The sequence below is a fragment of the Caenorhabditis elegans genome, chromosome X (assembly GCF_000002985.6).
Source record: "Caenorhabditis elegans chromosome X".
In the NCBI taxonomy this organism is placed as follows: Eukaryota; Metazoa; Nematoda; class Chromadorea; order Rhabditida; family Rhabditidae; genus Caenorhabditis; species Caenorhabditis elegans.
Genome location: NC_003284.9, coordinates 14,330,655 through 14,353,130, shown reverse-complemented (window position 1 = coordinate 14,353,130; position 22,476 = coordinate 14,330,655). Strand labels below are relative to the sequence as shown.

The 22,476-nt window shown below is 34.8% G+C and overlaps 4 protein-coding genes and 2 non-coding genes across 6 annotated transcripts; 2 read left to right on the top strand and 4 right to left on the bottom strand.

Annotated features, from left to right (window-relative positions):
• Window positions 1–257: 257 nt before the first annotated feature.
• wdr-5.2 (WD repeat-containing protein wdr-5.2) lies at window positions 258–3,013 on the bottom strand. Its single transcript, NM_077993.5, has 4 exons — window positions 2,884–3,013; window positions 2,039–2,359; window positions 1,289–1,946; window positions 258–1,188 (listed from the first exon to the last, which is right to left on the bottom strand). The coding sequence occupies exons 1-4, from the start codon at window positions 2,989–2,991 to the stop codon at window positions 1,088–1,090; spliced, it is 1,188 nt and encodes a 395-aa protein (NP_510394.1). The 5' UTR covers window positions 2,992–3,013; the 3' UTR covers window positions 258–1,087.
• Window positions 3,014–5,457: 2,444 nt separating this feature from the next.
• Window positions 5,458–7,856, top strand: K04G11.3 (RSD-2 N-terminal domain-containing protein). Its single transcript, NM_077992.5, has 8 exons — window positions 5,458–5,666; window positions 5,712–6,011; window positions 6,232–6,375; window positions 6,700–6,798; window positions 6,880–6,963; window positions 7,006–7,074; window positions 7,123–7,311; window positions 7,649–7,856. The coding sequence occupies exons 1-8, from the start codon at window positions 5,557–5,559 to the stop codon at window positions 7,758–7,760; spliced, it is 1,107 nt and encodes a 368-aa protein (NP_510393.1). The 5' UTR covers window positions 5,458–5,556; the 3' UTR covers window positions 7,761–7,856.
• Window positions 7,857–12,649: 4,793 nt separating this feature from the next.
• Window positions 12,650–20,393, top strand: sel-7 (Putative transcription factor sel-7). The gene is made up of 7 exons (NM_077991.7): window positions 12,650–12,837; window positions 12,982–13,096; window positions 13,394–13,522; window positions 13,573–13,668; window positions 18,387–18,509; window positions 19,129–19,280; window positions 19,382–20,393. The coding sequence occupies exons 1-7, from the start codon at window positions 12,659–12,661 to the stop codon at window positions 19,560–19,562; spliced, it is 975 nt and encodes a 324-aa protein (NP_510392.2). The 5' UTR covers window positions 12,650–12,658; the 3' UTR covers window positions 19,563–20,393.
• On the bottom strand, window positions 17,270–17,611 carry K04G11.1 (uncharacterized protein; the record flags this gene model as incomplete). Its single annotated transcript, NM_001373572.1, has 1 exon — window positions 17,270–17,611. One exon carries the CDS (start codon window positions 17,609–17,611, stop codon window positions 17,270–17,272), a length of 342 nt encoding a protein of 113 aa, NP_001359586.1.
• K04G11.8 lies at window positions 18,317–18,403 on the bottom strand. The gene has a single exon (NR_072526.1). It is a non-coding gene; the product is annotated as an Unclassified non-coding RNA K04G11.8 (non-coding RNA).
• A 532-nt stretch (window positions 20,394–20,925) lies between the features above and the next one.
• Window positions 20,926–20,986, bottom strand: VK04G11.2. The gene has a single exon (NR_072525.1). It is a non-coding gene; the product is annotated as an Unclassified non-coding RNA VK04G11.2 (non-coding RNA).
• Between the last annotated feature and the right edge of the window lie 1,490 nt (window positions 20,987–22,476).

The window sequence follows — 22,476 nt, the reverse complement described above, 5'->3', positions numbered from 1 at the left end:
GGAATATGTCGTTTTTACATAAATAGTTATAGCAACAAAAAAATTGTTTGCAATTAAATTACTTACATCACACCAGAGAGTCACAATGAAGTTTTTCTAAGTATTTTTTTTTCAGTGAACACATGAGTAAAGTGCAATTATTACAATATAATATCTTCCAAAAATAAGTTAGAGAGTGGTCTTCGAAATTTATAACTACACCTATTGTTCCCAATTATGAAAACGTGACAAATAGTGAACAGTCTTTAAATATAATTTTTTATTACTTATTTTGCAAACCACAATATGTGGAAAATCAGAGAATCAGATACATTTGAAGAGCAACAACAACCGCCAAAAAACATGTCTCCATTTGTGTTGTCAATCGAAACTTATAAATGTTGAAATTGAAACGTTAAAACAGCAACAATTTTGCAGAATACGACTTTTGATTAAAACTTTTAAATAAACAATGGATTAAAAAAAATAGCTGTAAAGTTGAAATATTTAAGTAACGTGTTCCAAATTTTACATGCAGGGTAAACCAATTGCAAATTGGCAAACATATGTTTAGAAAACTTTTTTATTGAGTTGTTTTTAAAAATTCTAGTTGTTTAGTTGTTGTTAGTTAAGGGCAGCAACCAAAATAGGTACTTATGTATTACTTGCCCTCATTTTCAAATTAAATTAAATTTTCCCTAATTCTTCCAATTAAATAAAACGTGATATGCATTTTTCCTCTTTAGGCTTAGAAAATGTTATATCCTAAGCCTAGAAATACAAAAATGTGGTTCACGTTTTTATTTTCCATAACTTAAAAAATTACCATTAAAATGAGGGCATGTAATACACAAGTACGCCAAAATATGTCCGCAAAGTCTTACTTTTAATGTTGAATTGACAAAAACCGATGACAACAAAAATGTAGACAGAATTTCGAGCAACGTTTTCATAGTTAGACGTTTTTTACATATGCATATTTCTTAAAAAATTCACCAAAAGAGCAAAGTACTGTACGAAACATCAACGGAGATCAAGATTATGGTAGGGTAAAAGATGCATCACTGTTTTGAATATAGTCGTGGCGGGGCCTTGAGACCTTATGTGATTATGACTGGGATCGCCAGATTTTGATCCGCATATCTGGCTCGAGGGCGGCAGAAGCAATTATGTTTTGTCCTGGGTGACAATCGGTGCACATGACAGCAGCTGAAAAAAATTTTGTAAATATTAATCAATAATTCGAACTTATTAAACAAAAGTTGAACTTGAGGCGTTTTTCATATTTCCTCCATGTCGAATAACTTACTGTTATGGCCATCTAATGTCTGAAGGATTTCTCTTGTCTGAAGGTTCCAGATATACACTTTGTGATCTTCCGAGCCGCTGACAATCCATTTACCTCCAGTAACCGAAAAATTCGCGGCCACGCAGTATTTGGAATTTTCGTGCCCGGTGTACTCTTTGAGCACTCTCAGCTTTTGGTAGTCCCACAGTTTGAGTGTATTGTTGAGGTTTGAGGCAAGTATATATTTTCCGTTTGGTGAAAATTTGACATGTGTGATTGGAGGATGCTCTTCGTCGATCAACGTTTTCACACAAGTGCCGGTAGTCGAGTCCCAAATTCGAACTATTCCATCGTAGGATCCCGAGGCTAGATATGCTCCGTCGCGGTTAAAACACACGGAACTAACCGGATCCTCGTGGCCTGGAATTGAAAAAATCGTGTTTCCATTGCGTGCACACCAGATGCGAATAGTTTCATCGAATGATCCAGAGGCAATAAGTGTTCCAGAAGGGTTGAAACAACAGCAGAACACGTAGTTTGTGTGCCCTTTCAAAGTCTTGACACATCGACCACTGCTGACATCAAACACTTTGACTAGTTTGTCATCGGAGCACGAGACAATGAGTTTCGAGTCGCTGCTCCATGAGAACTCATTGATTCCAAGCCGATGACCCATAAGCTAAAATTATACAGTTATTAACTTATTCAAGTTATAATGTTAAGGCCGTTCGTGTTCATAACGATTTTCGATACAATTATTCGACGGCTTACCGTTTTTTCATACACAAAATCCATCCTCCAAATTTTGATACTACAATCCGCAGATCCACTTCCCATGTACCGTCCGTCTGGAGAAAATTTGATCCCTGAGATCGACTTTTTGTGCGCATTTGGAATTTCAGCAACAAGTTTGTAGGTAGGCCAAAGGTTAGCTGCACTTGGGTTCGGCATTGGAGTTGGTGCAGAGCTATAACTTGGTCCTGGCGTTGAAGAAAGCATAGGCGTCGAAGCTTGAGCTGGCAGACCCACCGGCCCAAATTGTGGAATTCCCATTCCATGTCCAGGGGTTGGTAAGACCATAGCTGGGGATGGCTGAAAATGTGTTGGAAATTTATAGAATTCGTCAACTGCATTGAAGTGTTTAATCAAAAATAATGTAAAAACTATAATTATAATTGTGTGTGAATCTTCTTTTAGCTTTCTACATTTCGTCTAACATTTTTCATATTTTCGTCTAACATTTTTCATATTTTCTAACTAACTTCATTTTCAGAAAAATTTATATAGTTAATTCAGAAGATGGAGCAACTTGAGCAAAGATATGGTTCAAGCTAAATGTGGGCAAGATTGCCTATGTTTAGCTCAAGTTTCAAAAGACACAAATAGCTCAAGCGTAACCTGGGTGCAGCCTCACTCAAGAACAAGCGCTGCCAGAAATTTCTTTGAGATTTGCCATTATCTTAAGCTCTAAATATTTCTCTTTGGTTGAAAGTTGATCAGGAAATTGGCAGCAAATACTGAACATAGTTTTAAAACTCAGGATTTTACTTTTTTAAACAGTAAACGCAATAGTAATTTTTTCTCATTCTTCACAACTTCTGGAGTAAAATACTCACTGCTATAATAGGACGCATTGGTGAAACTGGAAGAGATGGCTGACTACCGGTTTCCGCACCAACTATTGCTTGCTCTTCATCTTGAGAAGCTCTTCCGCGTTGCTCCATTTCCCTGACAAATTTCTGAAAACATGTCAGTAATGTATGAATTTTTAAAAAGAAAAGAAGTAAATTATGAGCTGGAAAATTAATTCATACAACAAAAGCGAAAACAATCCCAACTTCCAACAGGTATTATTGATTTGGTTTCTATTATTTATTCGGAAACGTTTCATAGTTAGCTGTCTGAAATACAGACAATCATTTGCACACTGCCAGAGCAAATCAATGAAATATATCGTGACAAAAGTGGAGGGTTGAGAGGGTAAAAGAAATAATAAGGCCAAATGTGCAAACACGTTGGCATGTTCTGCATTCAATTTGACGCGCAACATTTTATTGGAAATTTTCCTAGCTTTTTGTGCACATTGTGCGTACCGAAAACAATGAAGATAAGCAAGATAACTTATAGATGTGCAAGTTATTAAAATTTAGAAAAATTAAAGTTTACAAAAAGTCAGGTTTACAACAAAACAAGCCGACAAGAGTATGGAAAAAGAATTTGCCGAAAAACGTAAGTATTCTCCAAAATTCATTCAACAACTTCAATGAAATCTATTCAAAAATTTACTTAAATGTATGCATTAAAATTTTATGAAACGTATTTCTGCCGACAAGAAATTTTTCAGAAAAGTAATTTATCTACGCACTAAAATAATATTTTAATTTTGTACAGCGTTTCAATAAAAAAAAGATCACATGTTGAAGCGAATAAAAGTTTTTATATGAAACGACGTTCTGTTTAGTGAACCTGAACTTCCAATGTTTTTCATGATTAATATGATCATGAAGCTAACAACTTTCTCAAATATTGAATGCAGTTTTGATCGACAATTCTTCATTCTCTCACAAAGTGTTGCTGGCTTTACGTTGCTTATCAATTCTGGATAAAAATTTTTGCTAATAGGGTCTAAGAATTTTCATGAAAAGTTGATAAGATATATTTTTCATAATCACCAAAAGTTAATGTTACTGGCAGCTCGGGACGTCACAATCGATTGTCATTTCCCAAATTTGGGCTGAAACTCAATGAGATAATGGACAGATAATTTTGAGATTTTGAAAAAAAAAATTTTCAAGTTGGAAGTTATTAAATCATCTAAGAAATGACTCCACAATAAGAAGCAGCATGAAGAATTTGTTAATAGTGTTACCAGTGTGAAAATTAAATGTTTTCATTCATACAAACGTTGTCTACTTTACTTTTTATTCAAAAAATATAAATAAATAAAAAACATGACTCAAACATCAGCATCATCTTCCTCTTCAAGTTCCAACACAACTCTCTTCTTTTCGGCGGCCTCCACCCGCGAAGTTTTTCTAAAGCTTCAGCTCTATCCAGTTTAAGAACATCAGGATCAATTTGTCGAGTTGACGCAACGCTTGGTTTCAATTGACTTCTTGTTACCATTTTGTGAATTGACGTAGGTCTTTTGGAAGCAGAGCATATTTGAGATTTCATGTGAATAGAATAGAGACAGTTTTCTTGGTTTTTCAACAATTTATTCCTTTGAATGAATACAATAATTGTTGTTATGCAAATAGGAAACCATTTATACCAACAAAAAAAAATTTGAAAAAATGAATTGTAGACTGTACTACTGCCCTTTTCAGACTCTTCGATTCAAGAAAAACAATGCCGACAATTTGAATATTAATAATTATGGTAAATCACAGCTACTTTGACAGTTCACAGCACATACAAATTTATTTCATCTCAAAACTATTCAGAAATTATTTACATGTTAATAAAATTGCTGATTCAATAATTTAGCATATTATTTGTATTTGAATGAGTGAAAGATGTTGAAGATAAGTTTCAATTCTTATTAGATGTGAATTGAGAATGAACAACACTATTTTGAGACTTAGACTTCTTGTAGTACTATGTATGAACGTCTCAGTAAATCTTTCAGTTTTTACGGCATTGGACCATTGAACAGGTTTACAGATTCGGTACAGAATTTCAAAAAAAAACCAATAGCTTTAAAGTTTTGTATGTTATGTAAAAAACTTCAAGTTTTTTTCAAAGTTTCAGAAGTAAATTGGTTAGAGCTTCAACTTTACCAACAGCTTGGTTTATCTTGAGCAGAATCATAATCATAGGAGAATGCGGAATGCCTTTGATTTGACTTCCTCATTGTTAGCCAATTTTTTGGGATGGTACTGAAACCTGGAACAATATTCATTTTTTCAAAACGGAAATAATTATTATAGAAAAAATAAGTGTTCAAGTTTCTGAACTATTTGTTTGGTTCCAGTGAAGATTTTAGTAGCAACCGACAATTCAGCTTTTTGAAGGTTTTTCACTGTTCACAATACGTATTCGTGAAAAATATAAATCGATTTTTTTTGTTTGAAGACACGTTTATTCAAATAAATGTTTTGTGAATGGGTGTAATAAAGTTGTTCTTCAAAGAGCATGTATTGTCTGCGTATATGCTCTATAACTGTACATTTTCCTTATCAAATGTAATGCAAAATATTGATTTTTTGCTAGAAATATCACTTTTAAATAAACTATATTTATATTATTTATTTGTATTTCAGTTTTTACAAAAATACACATTTAACATGAAGCTTCGTTTACTAGTTTTGAAGCATGAAAACAACACAGGAAAAACATTTTGCTGGAATCGAGACGCCCATAAACTATTTTGCTTTATTTTGAATCATGGTATGCAGTAAGTTTTTGTTTAAATAAATTTTAAAACCCAATTTATTTGTAGTCCACGAGAAGGCCAATTTTTAATCTGTGAGGAATCAGAAATCGAGAGCAAAGTATTCGACAATAAGATTTTTTCATATATCACGGATCTGAAAATACAAGACCCACAACCATCCGATTTTGTAACATTTCCCAAGAATGTCCACGAAAAAGTCACTTTTAAAAGTTGGATTGGTTTTAGCTCCGTTCCACATCATTTGACGTTTAACAGAAAAGTAGCTTACGCGGATTGGTATGGACTTGTGGATTCCAGTGGAATTGAAATAAAATTTGCTGGAGTTTTTGGAGTGATGATTGCAGTGTGAGTTACACCGAAAATCATTTCAGATGAGGGTTCGGTTGAGCAAGGAATTTGAGAAAAATAGTTAAGGCAAATACCAACGCAATAACAAAATCAGGGGTGGGTGGGAACAGGTTTCGACAAACTTTCAAAATGTCCATTTCCCCCCCCCGGCAAGTGGTTATATCATTAATTGAAAGTTAGGCTTTAAATTGGTATGTACGTTAAAAAGTGTTTTCAGAAATGATCTTGATTATGAACTCACTGGGCAACACTTGTTCAAAGTTGTTCAGAGACCGTGGAAGTTGAAAAGCACAGCGGATACTTCTGAATTTTGGCAGAAACTGTTGCAATTTGAAGAAAAATCAAATAAACAAGTGAAAAAGTGAGTACATTGAGCGTACTTTTTTAAAATAGACAATTCACAAACTGTCATGCATATTCTCATGCCATGCAATATCCTGATATCGTACAAAATACAAAAAAATTTAATAAAGAAACGTAATTCTCTAGTTTTGCAAAATAAATCATAGAAATCAAGTTGCACGCAAAAACAAGCTTGAATTAGTGATGGTAATTTATTCATTGTAAGAACTTGATAGGTAAGTTATTGTTTGAAATGTATTCTATTGAAAATTAATTATTTTGAAAAGGCAAACAAACAAAATCCACCATTTGAAACACACTATATACATATATATATTTGAAGACCACAATGTGAAATATCAATGGAAAATAGACAAGCGGGGAACAATGAAATGACTTCTCCAGAACCGACTTATAAAGAACTATCAAATACTGTAAAACTGTAAGATAATAGAGCCCTTTTTTATATTCAACACAAAAAAGTCTACCCATACCTCTTAATTTTTAATTTTGAAATTTTCAGTTTACAACAGGAGAACATAAATTTGAAAAACTCCGTTCAGACCAGGAAGGATCAATTTTCTCAGCTGTATGCGCAAAAAGAAAGGTGAATATTCTTAACTTCACTGCAATTTATTTTATTTTTCAGATATGAAAGCACCAACGAGATTGAAATAAATCGTCTTAAAAAATGTGTAGAAGAAGAAATTGAATTAAAGTGAGCAAAATTCTTAACTGGACTAATAACAACGAAATATTTTTCTAGTCGACAGCTGATAGCAGAAAATACGAGACTGGCAACAGAACAAGTATCTGTTAAAAGAAATATGGAAGCAGCAAGAAGTGAACTACAACGTTCTGAAGAAAAATTAAATAATGCAAAACGTGAATTCAGCATGTTATACGAAAAAGTTTCGCAATATGCAAAAGACGTGTCTGATAAGGAAGCAATTTTGTAAGTCAAACTTTAGTTTTTCTTGGCTCATTTTGAGAGTATTATATAAGCAAAAAAGCATATTTGAAAAAACTTTTTTATGAAAATGTGTAATAAAATGATATGCATACATTGTTGTTTTGGTTAAATTAAGTTTTGAAGCAGAAACAAATATGCTTTGAGTATTTCCTTATAAAATTTTTCCATGGGAACGCAATACTATTTCAAGTTATCAAGTTTCAAGTTCAAGTTACCTTTAATATTTATAAAAATCGCGACAACCACACTTTTGAATCGAGTGGTTGTCTTCACTTTAAGCTAGTTCACATTAACCTATTTTCTAAAATTATTTTTGCAGACCTGATGCTGGCCAGAACAATGCAGAAGATATTGAGATACAAAAGTTTATCAATTTTGTTGTTCACCAAGCGGAAGAGCTCGGCGAACTAGCATCAAATGGTTTATCATGAGGAGTAATAACTAATTCGTAAATGGCATCGATTAATTTTAAAATGTAAAATGCCAATTGGTTAAGAACTCCTAATAAAGTCTTAATATTATATAATTTTGAAGCCTGTTGATGTGTGTACAAATTGCAGTAGATGAAGAGAATTTCTGTTTTTGTTGTTAAAACATACATGTTTAGCTACAATGCACAAAACATCACAGATTTTGATAAATTAATATCAGAGGTTGATTCTTAAATTTTTACAGTCATTGTTTTTATAATTCTCAATTCCACGAAGTGTTTCTTAATGCTAGTCGAATTAGGGTTGCTGAATAGCTGCTTCGCGATACACATGGCCTATTTTCCAAATTGAAAATTGAAAACTGTTTTTCTCACGTTAAAAATATGACTTTTTTGAAAAACAATTACCAACAACTGTATAGTATTTTTCAACACCGCAATTGTACAGTACCAGACACTTACTTATTGAAAGATGCGGTAGCTGCATGATAATTAAATTACGGTGACTATACATTTGTCGTATAAAGAAGTGGGGTTACATGGCAATAATTTTCCTGTTTTCAAAACTCTCTAAATACATTTTTGAATTTTCGAAATCGTTTCATATTAATGTAATTTGTTTTTGATGGAAATAGTACTTCTGTATAAATTTTGGCATGCTTTTTGATAACAAAATGCTTGTGAATATATGTATATTATAGAACGACAAAAAGTACAATAAACTCGAATTCCAAATTGATCAATATCCTGTGCAACAATGATTCCCACTCATTCGGTCCCTACTGCTCTAAACAAAAGGAAAAGCTTCAAACCAGAGCGTTATCAAGGAACGGCACAGGTAAAACAAATCACGCGATATTTGCCCTTGGGCAATGGTCATTTTTGTTGCAAACGTTTCAGGGTTATATTCAGCATGTGTACCAATTGCGTAACAGTCTCAGGCTTTCAAGGTCTCAAAGTTTCAGGATACTATGAGATTGGGGTTTCAATGCTAGATATTATTCTTGATTAAAAATTACTGTCAAATTCGATATTTTTGAGGATGGTTCGAATTGTTGAAGTGTACATTTATAAACCTTAAAGAGCTGTAATCTTGAAAAATTGTAAGAAAAACATTATTAATCCAAAAAAAGATGTAATTTTCATTAGTCTTGCATGCTGACCTTTGGAAAAAATCAATCTTTTACGAAAACATGATTTTTTTGTCATCTGAAGTTTAAAAGTTTTTACATTTAAAGGAGGACTAGCGGTTTGGACGATTTTGTACGCATAGACTCAAAATGTGTTTAAATGAACGAATTTTGTGATGAAACTTCTCAAAAATTTTCAAACATTCTTTTATGGCGGTTCAAAATTTCGAAAAAATTTCACTGGTTTTAGCTAAAATCTCGAATTTTGCATATATATTCTGTGTCGCATCTGTCCTGAATCGTTTTTTTTTTTGGAATTATCATTTTTTATTGCATATTTTGGTGGTTTATAATTTAATTTCGTTGAGTAAAGTACATTTAAATACGTACATAGGTAACCAATTTTGATGATTTTTGGTTACCTAGTGGCATCAAATGCACCTTAATCAACGAAATAAAATGAGATAAACTACCAAAATATGCAATAAAGGGTGATAATTCCAATAAGGCCAACTTCGGACAGATGCGACACCGAAAATGTATGCAAAATTCGAGATTTCAGCTAAAATCAGTGAAATTTTTTCGAAATTTTGAATCGCCGTAAAAATTTTTGAAACTTTTTTGAGAAGTTTCATTACGAAATTCGTTCATATCAGCTTATTTTGGGTCTATACATTCAAAATCGTCCGAACCGTTAGTCCTCCTTTAAATCATGCCCCCCTGAGCTTTCAACGTTTTTTAGTTTATTCCGTCCAACAACAAAGAGAAAATTCCAGAAATTTCCACAAAGCTGGCCTGCCAAAAAATAGTGCAAGGGTGCATTAGTGATTAGCCTGCAAGATAAATAGAGGAAACATGGTATGCGGTTCCGATGTAAATTCACTATTCGAACCCCTCAAATTTAATTTTTCTATTTCAATTCTCAACACCCGCGTGTTCTTTTCTTAAAGCCTACTTAGAAACAAACTTCGAATGAGCGGGGAGCGTTTTCTTCGTTTTGAGAAAATGTTTTGAATCATCTTCGTATATGAGGAAGGGGGGGGGGGGGGGTGTCTCGAAAATGTTTACACGATACTTGTACGTAAGGCCCATTCTTTTTTCCTTGCCTTCCTTTGCTTGTAACTTTTTCATGAGATGAGTCGAATGGTCACTGTTTACATTTGGTTTCAAAAAGCCACTTTGTTTGCAGTTGGGCACCATATTGCGTTATGAATTTTCTTCCATTAAATAATAATCACTACTTTTTTTTCGAGTTTATAGACGTTTTTTTAATTAAAAGTTTCTGCAAAAATACAAATTGGGTGGCATATAGTCGGGGATTTTTCTTCACATATTTACGGTGCCACCTTGTTGTTAGATAATTTTATCCATGAAGGTGTTCGTCAAAAAGTTTCAAGCATGTTTAAATTAGTTTCTATATAATTTTGAAAAGCATACCTATCAGGGCTGTGCGGCAACCGAGATTTTTGGCAACCGGCAATTGCCGAAGTTGCCCGTCCCAAAAAGTTTCGGTAACCGGCAACTTTTGGTTGCCGAAACTTCGGCAACTTTTCGGCAACCGACAACTTGGTTGCCGCACAGCCCTGATACCTATATATAACTAAAACCATGTTTGTAGCATAATTTCTGGAATAATTGATTTTTGAAAGTCCACTAAAATTCAACTCCATGAAAGCTTAGTGATAAATTTGAGTTATACAGTCATACATGTATCTGAAAGTAAATGAAATCTTTTCCCTATGTATGTACCCAATTTTCTCCACTTTAGTTACCACCCAGACAACAGTCTCAAATGTTCATCTTCCATGCCATCTTCCTATTGTCAGATACTGATTTTAATAGTCAGAATGAGTGTAAACTGAAATTTTTTGTTTGAAGAGGTTCTCTATTTTCAGTCAGTCTCTCTTCCTAACCTGTCCGCACCCAACAAAAAAAATTTCAGAATGAAAAAATAAGGAAAAAAAAGAAAGAGTAACAAAAAAACCTGTATTTAATTCGAGTTGGTTAGGTTTCCTTTTCTTTTTTTATTTCGGTGTGTGTGTGTGTGTGTGTGAGTGTGTGTGAGTGTGTGTTGTCTGAAATTCGGATGGTCGGATGGTCGGCCAACAATGTTTTGGTCTCTTCCTTCAATTTTTTTGTGTTTGTTGTTTTCTGTTTCCTTTTTCAGCTAGGTGACCCCTCCCAGTATTCCCAAAGCTGTAAGCAGGTTTCAGCAACATTGCAGAATTACAACAATCAAAATTTTGGAAATTGGAAGTGACTGAGCTGAGACAAAAAGGAACATCTAGAAATGGAAGTTTTTATACAAAGAGACTAGCAATTTTCCAACATTCACATGCACCCGACACTTCCCGGGTTTTTTTTCAATGAAGTGGTTTGCTATCCTAACTTTATGACTATACCTACGGAAAAGTGATTTAGTTTGACTAGGTATATCAGTACTATCAATTGCTATAATTTTTGACTAATTATACCTTAACTTACACCCTTGCACTATTTCCTAATTACTACCAATATAAGCTAGAAACAAACAAAACATGTCGAAATAATGTAACTTTGAAAAAATATCCACTGTAACTATTTTTCTGTAAAGATAAGTCAAAGCCAAAAACCTCCGATATTGAAAATTCTGCTTGGCTTTTATGATTTTTGGCTATCTAAAGTTTCAAAAAGTTATATTTTGAAATTTAAGATATATTCACAGCCAAACCATTTTGTACCTGTCAGAGCATTTCAATATATTTCGTCCGAAAATTTTGACATTGTCAATGTTCGTTACAAATTTCTAGCTGTTCACGTTGAGCTGTGATTCGCATTTTTAGAGCTCATCCTCCCAGACTACCTCTAACTCCACTCCGATCACATGAACAAACAGGAACGAACGGCGAAGAAGGGGGAAAGTGTGTGTATGTGTGTGTTTTGAAAATTCACAACAATAAAATAGGCGGAGCCTGAACCTACTCACAACCAAGACTCGGCAGAACGCGGACTACGGTATCATAGTGTTTCGGGGGCCTTTCCCAAAACCACGCCTCTTTATTTTTCGACTTTCATCTCTCTCTACCGTTTGTCTAGTGTCTCTGTCCGTATTCCCAGACCAGCCTCCCCCCATAGGAGATGCCTGGGGGAAAGAGACAGTGCCTCTGTGGCGAGGGGGGGGGGGGGGGCGTTTCGTCTACCCCGTGGACAACCTTTTTATTTTCATTTCAATGATCCTGGATGGGTGACTAACAATAATAACCTCTATTACCACTAAGTACAGTGACTGTTTCTTTTTTTCAGCTTTTTCAGTTTTTTTACCGAACACTTTGTTGTACTCGTTACCGCTTGAGTGAATACTGAAATTTGAGATTAAAATAGTATGCTAAAAACCGTCTGGATTTAACTTGTTTAATGTCAGTTTTCAACTTGGATCTTTCAATTATTTTTTGGAACAAGAAAAGCAGTAATACGTTTAAAATAAATATGTATTATTTTTTTAAAAAATTATAGTTTTCCTACACAAAAAGTTTATATTTCAATGGTTTTTTTTAATGTGGTGTTTAGTTACTCACCATAATGTTCGTAGTATTTGTTTAAACATGTTCGAACACATGTGCTTCCCAATAAACCTTTAAGCTTGAACTGAACCCACCATTTTTGGTTGTTGCTAGAGCATTAAATTGATCAAATTGCAATAAGTGTACTAATTTGTCATTCAAGTTGTCATACCGTTTTCCGTGTTGTCTGCTTTCAATCGTCTATGTGAAAATAGTTATAGACCGCTCCAATGGCTCAACCCAATCAACCTACACCGCAATTTCAGATGGCACAAATACCGTTGGCGGCATTTTTTGACAACAACGAGAGCAAAACCATGTTGAACTCGATGAATCTTCGATTGAATGATATGGACCTGAAGTTAAGCTTAATCCTAGAGCTACTTGCCACCCGACTTCCAGATCAAAGGTGTGTTATATTTGATGACGTAATTAAATATCAAATTGATTACCCATTTGAATAATTGCATGTTACTTCAAACGTAAGGGGTGAAACAGTCAATTGATAGATTGCTTGAGAGTAATGGTGAATAAACATGGCATTTTTTACCAGATTACCCTCAATTTTCACATCACCACCACAAACGGTCATTTCGGAGGCACCACCTCAGTCGTTCACACCAAGTGCCACAAATTCAACATCGGACAAGACCAGCAGCTCATTGAAGGTATATCGTGTGAAATAAATAAATGCCGGGTAGCATAACTTCTCTTGAGGATAACTTGAGGATATTGAAATATTTGTTAGAGATTTTTTATCAGGAGTACTGTTCCACCTAGTTGTTATTACATTTTGGAAAAATGGTTCAAAAACTTCCATAACTGATAATTTTTGAATAAGTCCCTTTCAAAGACCAAAAGTAATAATGTGTAATTTTATTTTATTTTTGTTAGTAGGAATGTTTTAATTATTTGCAACTTGATTACCTGTTTATTGAAAACTTGTTTTCCAGAGTCTTTTCCAGACCGAACTCAAAACCGAGGATTCTGATGGCGACTTAGATATGGAGGGAGAGGAAGACACCGAAGAACTGTTCGATAATGAAAGTCAGCCAAGCCAGAGAAATCAATCGCCGAAGGAAACCGAGGTAGAGGTAGAGCTTATTATAACCATGGAACATAAGTACATCTGAAAATTTTTTAGGATGAAAAGGTCTTAGCCGATGGACCATTTCCAGAAGGAGCAGTGAAAAGAGCCGCCGAGAAAGCAGCCAGAAGCTTCCAGAGCACTCAGCCAAAGGTACGTTGTAGCATTGAAACAATTGTGATTTACAGTAAAAGCTAAAATATAATATTATCTAACCATAATTTTTCATTCCTACAAGCTCAAATTTCCCGATATGTACCATCCGAGAGATTGTAGCTCTTTTCCAATTTATATTGTCCTTTCTCTACATTTAAAAAAAAGCGAACACCATGTTGCTTGTTTCATAAAAAACCTCTACACCCTTCTCGCCATCTTGTTGGGGGTCATTTCCTCCGCGGGTAAAAAACGCGGCGCAAAAAAAACGCGAAAATCGGTTCGACAATGGCCATAAAATGAGATTGACTGTTTGAGGTGGGAGGGAAAAGAAACCTTTTCGAATGCAAAAAAACGATTGAACGCATCTTCAATCCCCCCTCCTCACACCACACCACCGTTCGCCCTTTTTACAAATGAGATAACAATCTATAATGGTGAGTGAGATGGAAGGCAAAAAAACGTCTGCTTGGAGGGGATTGATGACCCTCAAAGTGAAAGAAATGAACAACTTTTTGAAAGAGGATTTTTTTTTAAATTTAGGGGCGCTGGAACAAAGCTTGCGTATTATCAATTCAAATGCACAGTTTTCGGTTAAGTCGGAATTATCTAAACTACCGTTACTATGTAAAACTATATTTTCTTTTGAACCAACTAGCTATCCAGAACGTGTAGAAACCGAGTAATTACACACATTAAAAGTACAAACATGAAAAGTTGACATAGAAACTACTGACCTACAAAACCACTTTCCTTTCCGCTAAACCAATTTGCTGCCATTCGGGCATCCTTTTCACTTTTTTTTTGCTGTTCTTTTTTCTCTCGATTTTTACTATTTAACTTGGTGAAAACATGAGCAAATTTGCATATGATGGTAGTTTTAGTATTTGATCAAAAATAGATACAAACAGGAAGTAAAAATTGATACTGGCCAGGAGTTTTTTAAGGCAAATGCTTTCTTTGTTCTACATCATTATTAAAACTTTTGTTTTGAGTTGTGGTAGATTCTGGATCAGTCCTAAAAAAATAGATCAAGAAACAGCTCGATTCTCACTTTTTATATTCGAAACTCTTTGATTATTTAGGAACACCTATGCAATTTTATATTTAGAAATGTCAATTTATTCTACAAATACTATATACAATGCCATATTTTTCCTGCCATTCGTTTCTCTTATTGTCAATATACACCATCTATTGACAAAAAAAGGCTTAGAGAGAAAGGGGACCTAGTCACCGTTGCGATTTGGTTCGTTCTCAAAACAAAATTCCGCTTCCAAAATATATGATTTTATTTTTGCTTTTTTTGTTGGCTGCTGCCTAGCCCCAACACCGACACTCTTCCTCTAACAAAGACACCGAGACCGTATAAAACATGGAACACGTAAAGTCTGGGGGTAAAAATAGTAGGAGACGGGGGGGGGGGGGGGGGTGAAAAAAAAGGAAGGACAAAGAAGAAAAAAATGGGTTGTTTTGACCGTTTGTGGCCTCTTAAACAAGAAACATGTATGTATGTGTATGTGCAATTCGGTTGGCATCATCAATTTGTGTGTCACTTTGGTGGAATAATGGTGTTTTGACTGTTTTTTAGACTTCTGTCAAAAATTGCTGAGAACCTGAAAATACAACAGTTTCAAGAAATAAAAAAGTAGGGTTTCTCCATATTTCACAATTTTAAGCTAGCAACAATTTCGAAACCATCTATGTTTTTTTTGTTCAGATTCCGAAACCTCATGGTTTAAATTACAGTAACCAACTGCATCTTTTCTCCACAAATTATCATGTTAAATTTGAAGACTAAGTGGTCAAAGTCTCAGTCCGGTATTTGTCTCGCTTTGTAATGAACGATTAGTATAAAAGTACAAGCTACCGTATTCGTGTGGTGGTTAGTCCGGTCTCCGTACCGATTGTAGTGTCATAATTCAGGTTGAATAGGTTGGTTAACGGGAAACAAGTGATGTTTTTTATGAGACTATTTCGTCACAAAATAGGGAAAAATTGATATTAATATTTAATACATTAGAACGGTAGTTCAAGAAGAATAATCTATGAGGAAACTGCAAAGATTTTTTCAAAGTTTAATTTCTCCTTTTTTAAATATGAAGCTGAAAATTTAAGTTACGTATATTTTCCAAACATCTTTTGATTTCCGGCTTTAGTCAACGTGGTGCTTAGTCGTGGTTCAGGTATTGTATTTCTGGTCATTTAGATCATAAAAAGATGACTAGCGCGCACCGGCGCGGCACAGGGAGCAGCTGTTGGAGCACACTCCAAGCTCACGCAACAAGCTCACGTCACACGGGCTTATTGAATAGCAAATATTTGACAAGAAACGGTTACGAACCGGTATAGAGCGGCAGGCGCCCGATGCCGTGAGCTGCAATGCAGAAGAGAAACCCCCTGTCAACACACACGTCATGAAAATGAAAAAAACGTGGAAAAATGTAAAGTCTAAAAACATTATTAGTTTGGGGGACTTTTAAGTAGGACCACTTGTTCATAATTCTGTAAATTTTCAATTTGGTAAAATGATTACGTTTAGCTCATTTGAATTTAGGAAAGTTTGGATAGGTTAGGCAACCTAAGAAGTTTCGGTCTAGATTTTTTTGAGACTCCAGGGTTTTATTTAAGCCCCATTCCATGATGTTGAAATTTAAGATTCCCTGTGTTGCTTTTTCTAAATTTTCAACTGTAATTCTATACAGTATTTCCAATCTCAACAATCCCTGCAATTTCTGTGGACAAAAAACAGTCTGTGCACACACAGTGCCACTGGATTTTGACGATGACTTGACTCGAAAACAGTTAGGACCCAGTTGAGCTCATTGAAGAATAGTTACGAGTAAAGAGCAAACAAATCAGTGTGTGGCAAGAGACGCAGCGAAACAGAACGAGTACCTGTTTTTGCTCGCGAGAAAAGAAAAGTGAAACAGAAATCGCGCTGGACTATTCAAATATTTTTCTCATGAAAATCGCAGAATCAAGCAAACGACTTTGTGAGTGTGGCGCTGGGTTACCAAACACACCGAGAGCGCTGACTTGTGCTCTTCAAAATATTTTTAACGAGAGCTCGAATTTGCATAAAAAGAAATGAGAGAACTGTTGCGAGGGGGAGCAGGGGAAGGAGCAGAAGTTCAATGTAGATTCCTGGTTTTTAAAACTAGTGGTTTTACACATTTCGTTATCCAGATTTTTTAAAAATACCTTGAAGTTTTTGATACAAATTTGTAGTTTTCAAAGTTAAAAAACACATATATTCAATATCAAATTTGCACACAAAATTTTTTTTTCTGAAAATTTGTGCAGACTTTGAAACTATACGGAATATTGTTCAATTTAATGTTCTAAGCTATTTCAGAGCAACAGTATTCATGAATCATTTCCTTTGTAATTGTGCCATTGCGCACAAAAAGTGTTTCTGTAAGACAGTTAATACAGTGAAAGACAGTTAATACAGACCATGAAGTTCTTCTATGAACCTCTCAACACCTCTATCCACTGCCAGCTTTCCGCACCCATTGAGCTTTCGTTCTTTTTCTGTGAAAAAAAGCTTTCCGCGCAAAATTTGCCATTCTCTCATCTCTCTTTCTCGCATCTTTATCTATTTCCACGAAACTGCTCGGAACAGCTGATGTCCAGCGGCGGGGGAGCTAACAAGAGTAGGCGCGTGTGCAAACATATGGTAGAACCTCAATAGGTGGGGGGGGGGGGGGGTGCTGTTGCGCAAGACTTCTCGTTTTATACGGTCGGCAGACACAACTTTGTGTTTTCTTTTTCCGCGCGGAATGCTGCACCTTCCATGTGTTTGTGTTGTCATGCAGGTGTACATATAGTTTTTGTGGCAATGAATCAAGAGTTTTGATGAGGGAACGTGTTGAATTGAAAAAAAAAGTTGAAAGCCCATGTAACAAGGAATCTGAAATTTCATGGAAATTTGAAACATCTAATAAGATCACGGACCACATTATAACACTCTGAAAGTGGTTCGAGTTAAGAATTAACAATTTTATTGAGTTCTACACAAAAGTAAACTATAGTTATCTCCGATATAAGTAGGATAATTCGTTTTTACCACAGTTCTCCTGAAAATTGTACTCCAATTTTTAATGAAATGATCTGTAATATTTCATGCACAGTGAAGCATGTTGCTCAATTTTAGAATCGCTGGGTTTTGGTGATATTGCCCACGTTTCAAGGTTTCCATTTTTGTTTAAGACCTTGGAGCTTTTCTAGTTGTCGATTATTGACCCACTTGCGCAATAGTCCAGAACAAACTAAGTTATGCTGAAAAATTGTCATGTTTTGATGTTAATCGATATTGTGTCGATCCTTGCCAACCGAGGAAATAAAATACAAAAAACCACTTGACTCCTTCTCTTTTTCTCTTAGTTTTGCAATGTTTCTACTGCCTAAGCGATGGGGGCGTCTATCAGTTCAAAAACAGGATTTTTCCACAAAAGAGGTTGTTTTGACTGTTTTGACACTATATGTCGTTTTTGTGAATTGAACTTGGCCAACCAAAATAGTAAAAAACAAGGAAGTTGGGGGAAAAAAGTGAAAGCAAGAGGGAACGAACACATAGAACTGTGGATTTGATTGATTAGTTCAATTATGTAAATTTTATGAGCTTTAGCGTTATTTTTTAAATAAAAATTATTTATGTCAAAATAAAAACATATCTAGCAAGGTTTAAGAATTCCCGCACCGATAAATTTCAGGTCTTCGCGTGGCAAATACTTCGTGAATCCGTCACTGATGATGAACTCCGAAATGTACAAATCTCGTTGCGCACCTTCCACGGGGAAACCGCCGATCATTTGTTAGGCCGTCAATTGCCAAAGGTTTGCACTTTTTATTACCAAAGTCTAAAAAATAAAATTTTGTTTTTGAACAAGTTGAGGCCGAAGGAAAAAAACCGGCTTCCCGTTTCTCATCCACTTTGAAACTTTATTTCGTTTTCCCCATTTCCTTTACTTATACCGTATACCGTAATCTCGGGTCTGATACGTAGTTTTTGAGGTGGATAGAGGGAGAAGGTCGTCGGATAGGATGGATAGAGACTGAGAGAGAGAGAGGGGTATGCACACTGGTTGCGACACTTGATTGAAACGAGTGGTAGTAGAATGGAAAGCGAGAAACGAGGCAAAACGTGGAGACGTCTAAGACATATGCCGCCAGCGGAAAAGTGCAAACTCGGGGCATTTGAATTGTCACCACCATGAAGAAATTGGAAGTTTAGAAACGGAGAAAAAGGGAGACGTTTTTTGTTTTAAAAACCTAATGAGTGAATGGAGAAGTTTCATAGTTGTCAAAATGTATCTAGTAGCATGAGATTCCAACATCGTCACATGTCTTACATTGTAGAAAAACGAAATTTTGATGATGTAGTCAAGTTGGTTCAGGGAATACACTTCGAAACTTATTTTTTTCAATAATCCACTAAATCTTTAATTTTTTCAGATCCGTCTCGTTGTTGAAGCAACCATGAAATACTTCAAGTGGGATCTCCTGTCCACCGAAAGCCAGCTGAGTAAAGCAAAGCTTATTCTAAGTCATTTGAAGAATAATGCAAAGGTTCGCAACTGGACGCTTCGCGAGGGACGGCCTAACAGGTAAAGATCATATAGGTTATACGGATGACATTACAAGAGTTGATAAAACATAAGTTGTTGAATACTTTTTAATAATATATGATATCTTGATCTTGCTTCAGAGTCGCGCCGGCCACCCCACCAGTGAACGTTGATCTAGTTTGGAAGAGATACTTGGCTCTTCTTGGACCAGCCGGCTTTACCGGAATACTTCCAAATCTACCACAAAATTTGTGCAATGGAGGAACACAGAGCCCGTCAATTCCGCAAATAGACCCAAGTCTATTCAAGGTTGATGCCTAAAATCCTCGCCTAGCATTATCTCTTCACTTTTTTTGTCAATTTCGTTATACTCATTAGTTTGGACAATATTTCATGACTTTTATGCCATTTTCACGTTACTTGAGCATAACATTGTCCACATCTTCTTCCAATTCCATTTCAAAACCACACCTACCTTAGGTTGTTTCCTGTTTGCCTGTACATAGAACTTTAAATTATAGACAGATTCTCGTCGCTTTCCTCAAATCTTTCAAATCTCTTCTGCTTGATTCCTATTTTTGTGATTGCTTTCAGATCTTTACCAATCTTCAGCCAAAATTCAAAAATTCCAATTTTTGAAAATCGAACACTTCCATCGGAGCTCTCACCCCATTTTGTCCTTCAACCAAAACTTTTATTATGATCTTAAAATTGAAGTCGCTTGGAAACATTTTCAAAAATTATCAAAGTTTTAATTTCCACATTTTGGAACACATATTATAAAAAATGTTTCCCGTTTAAATTACTTCATTTTTAATATCAATACTCTTTCACGAATTATCTGTTTCTCTTCGTTACTTTCTAAAAGTCCCGGTCCCTACAAAAAAAAACTTCCTCACTTCAAACAAAAATCGATTCGACAACCACAATCCCCCACTCTCACAAATTCTCATACTTTCCGTTAGTTTTTCCTACCTCGAAAATATTTGAAAATCTTTGGACGTCGCACACAATTTCTGACCACAGAATCTCAAATATCTTTTTCTATTCTTTCCTGACTGATTCGAATATGTTTTATGCTATGTCACAAACCCTTGGTCCTATTTCTTTGTCATTTTCGAAAAAAAAAACATAAAGTTTTCAATATTTGAATCTGATTTGTTCTATAAGTGGGTCTATCTATTCAAGAATGATGATACATCGGAGCATTACGCTTAACATTTTTCAGTGACGTTACTTACAATGACGTTAAGTCATTGTCTTTAAAAAAAGGTTCAAATAAATTTCACTTTGACGCTATATTACCTTCACATTAAAAAAATATTTCTAAAAATGATTTACATCAGGACCTAATAATTGAGAAATTTTCAAGATAGTTCCAAAAATTCAAATCTTATTTTGTTTCAAAAGTACATAATATAAAATACACCTTGACATAGTTTGCCAATTTTGTAGTCATGTTTGACAGAAAGACTTAAAAATGGGGATACTTCCAACTTGAAAATACAACTTTTCGATCTCAGTTTTCAAACTTTTTGACTATTATTTGAAGCGCATTCTAAATATATCATTCGATGATTATATCAAAATTTTTGTTTTCAGTTTTTTTTTGTGTGTAAAATCTTTTGTTATTCTTTTAACACTCATGACACAAAATAGGAGTGAGGTTGAAAACGGGACACATTTAGACGAGATTCAATATGTACACATGCATATTTTCATGTTTTAGAGCTTTTCAAACAGTCTGCTTGGTTCAAGACAAACACCGCATTGGAGGAACAAATACGTATGTCTCATTGTGATGGGAAGGTTGAAATTAGAGGTTCCTCAATTTAGTTATTTTTTGATAATGTCAGGCAACTAAAAGTTTTAATTTTTTAAATATATATTGCATGATTTAATCATGGGTTTTTATGAACGGATGGTGTTACTGGTATAACAGTAGCGTAATTCTAAAAAATGTTAATTCAACAAATGGTATGTGTCTGAAATAATGAATAACCCTGTCTATTACAGAAATTTTCACTTTTTCCATTCTTTTTTAATTGGGTGCCAGCATAAAGAAAATTCAATATGAGAACTCAGGCATGTAATGGCACAGTTTGCTAAAACTCGCGAGTTCTAGAATACACGTAAACTTATCGTATTGCTATTATCTTTGGCAAAATTCGAGATCTAGCAAAAAGGTATTTGAGAAGAGAAGCTTCCAAAACAAACGTGAAATTTTAGTTTTCGTAAAAAGAGGAACAAAATATATAAACTTTAATTTTTTAGGTGATTAATTCAAAAAAAAACAGCATTCAGATCAGGCAAAACTATTATGCGGATTCCATTCTGCTGAAGTTGAGAAAACGCTTTGTTACAATTTAGTTTCAGCATATTACACGTTCTTGAAATAAAATATTTTATTTCAAACAGTTCATTTTTTGAAGCAATTTCGCTCTCATTTTTGGTGTTACATTGATGGCTTGTTTCAGTTAAAGCCAATAACAACCCTTCCGTTTTGATCAGTCACAGACTTGGTTTATATTGCATTCCTCTTTTCAAAAAGATAATAAAGCTGAAAATTGATGTTTTTTTTTGTGAATTGAATATTCAGTGAACGTAATATATATTTTTGATTGACTTTATGTTCTTCTCATCTTGTTTTTAGATTGTATAACCAATTGTTTACAGTATCATCTTACGTTTGCTGATCTGCAGAAACATTGTAAGGTGCAAAAGCCGGTGTGTAAAATGCAAAAACATAGTGTTTATGTACACACACAAGAAATGCATACATGCATAAACTCCAACTCGAAAAACCGGTGCCAAAACATGCAGAACCTGAAGAGCCTCTGCGAGAGTGTAATAAGAAGGCGGCAACCAACCAGCGCGATCGTGACATAACAATAATAAAAATAATAAACATACAAAAATATTATTAACATTTCAGAGACGTGAGGTTGCGCAAGGCAGAGAAAAAGAGCAGAAGAGCACAGAGCTCAAGGTGCGCAAACAAACGCATGAACCACCTTCAAGGTGTTTTGGCTCCTCTTTTCTACTCCTTCTCTTTTTTGCCTCCTATATGTTGTTATTCGAAGCACAAATATTTGCACTGATCTCCCGGCGTGCTCTTCCAAATGAAAAGAGACGTCTGGAAGAGATGGTGATGTGAAAGAACTTGTTTTTGTTTTGGTACAAAAACAATATACCTGTTGTCATTTCGAAATGCTAAATGACAGTATTGTACAGA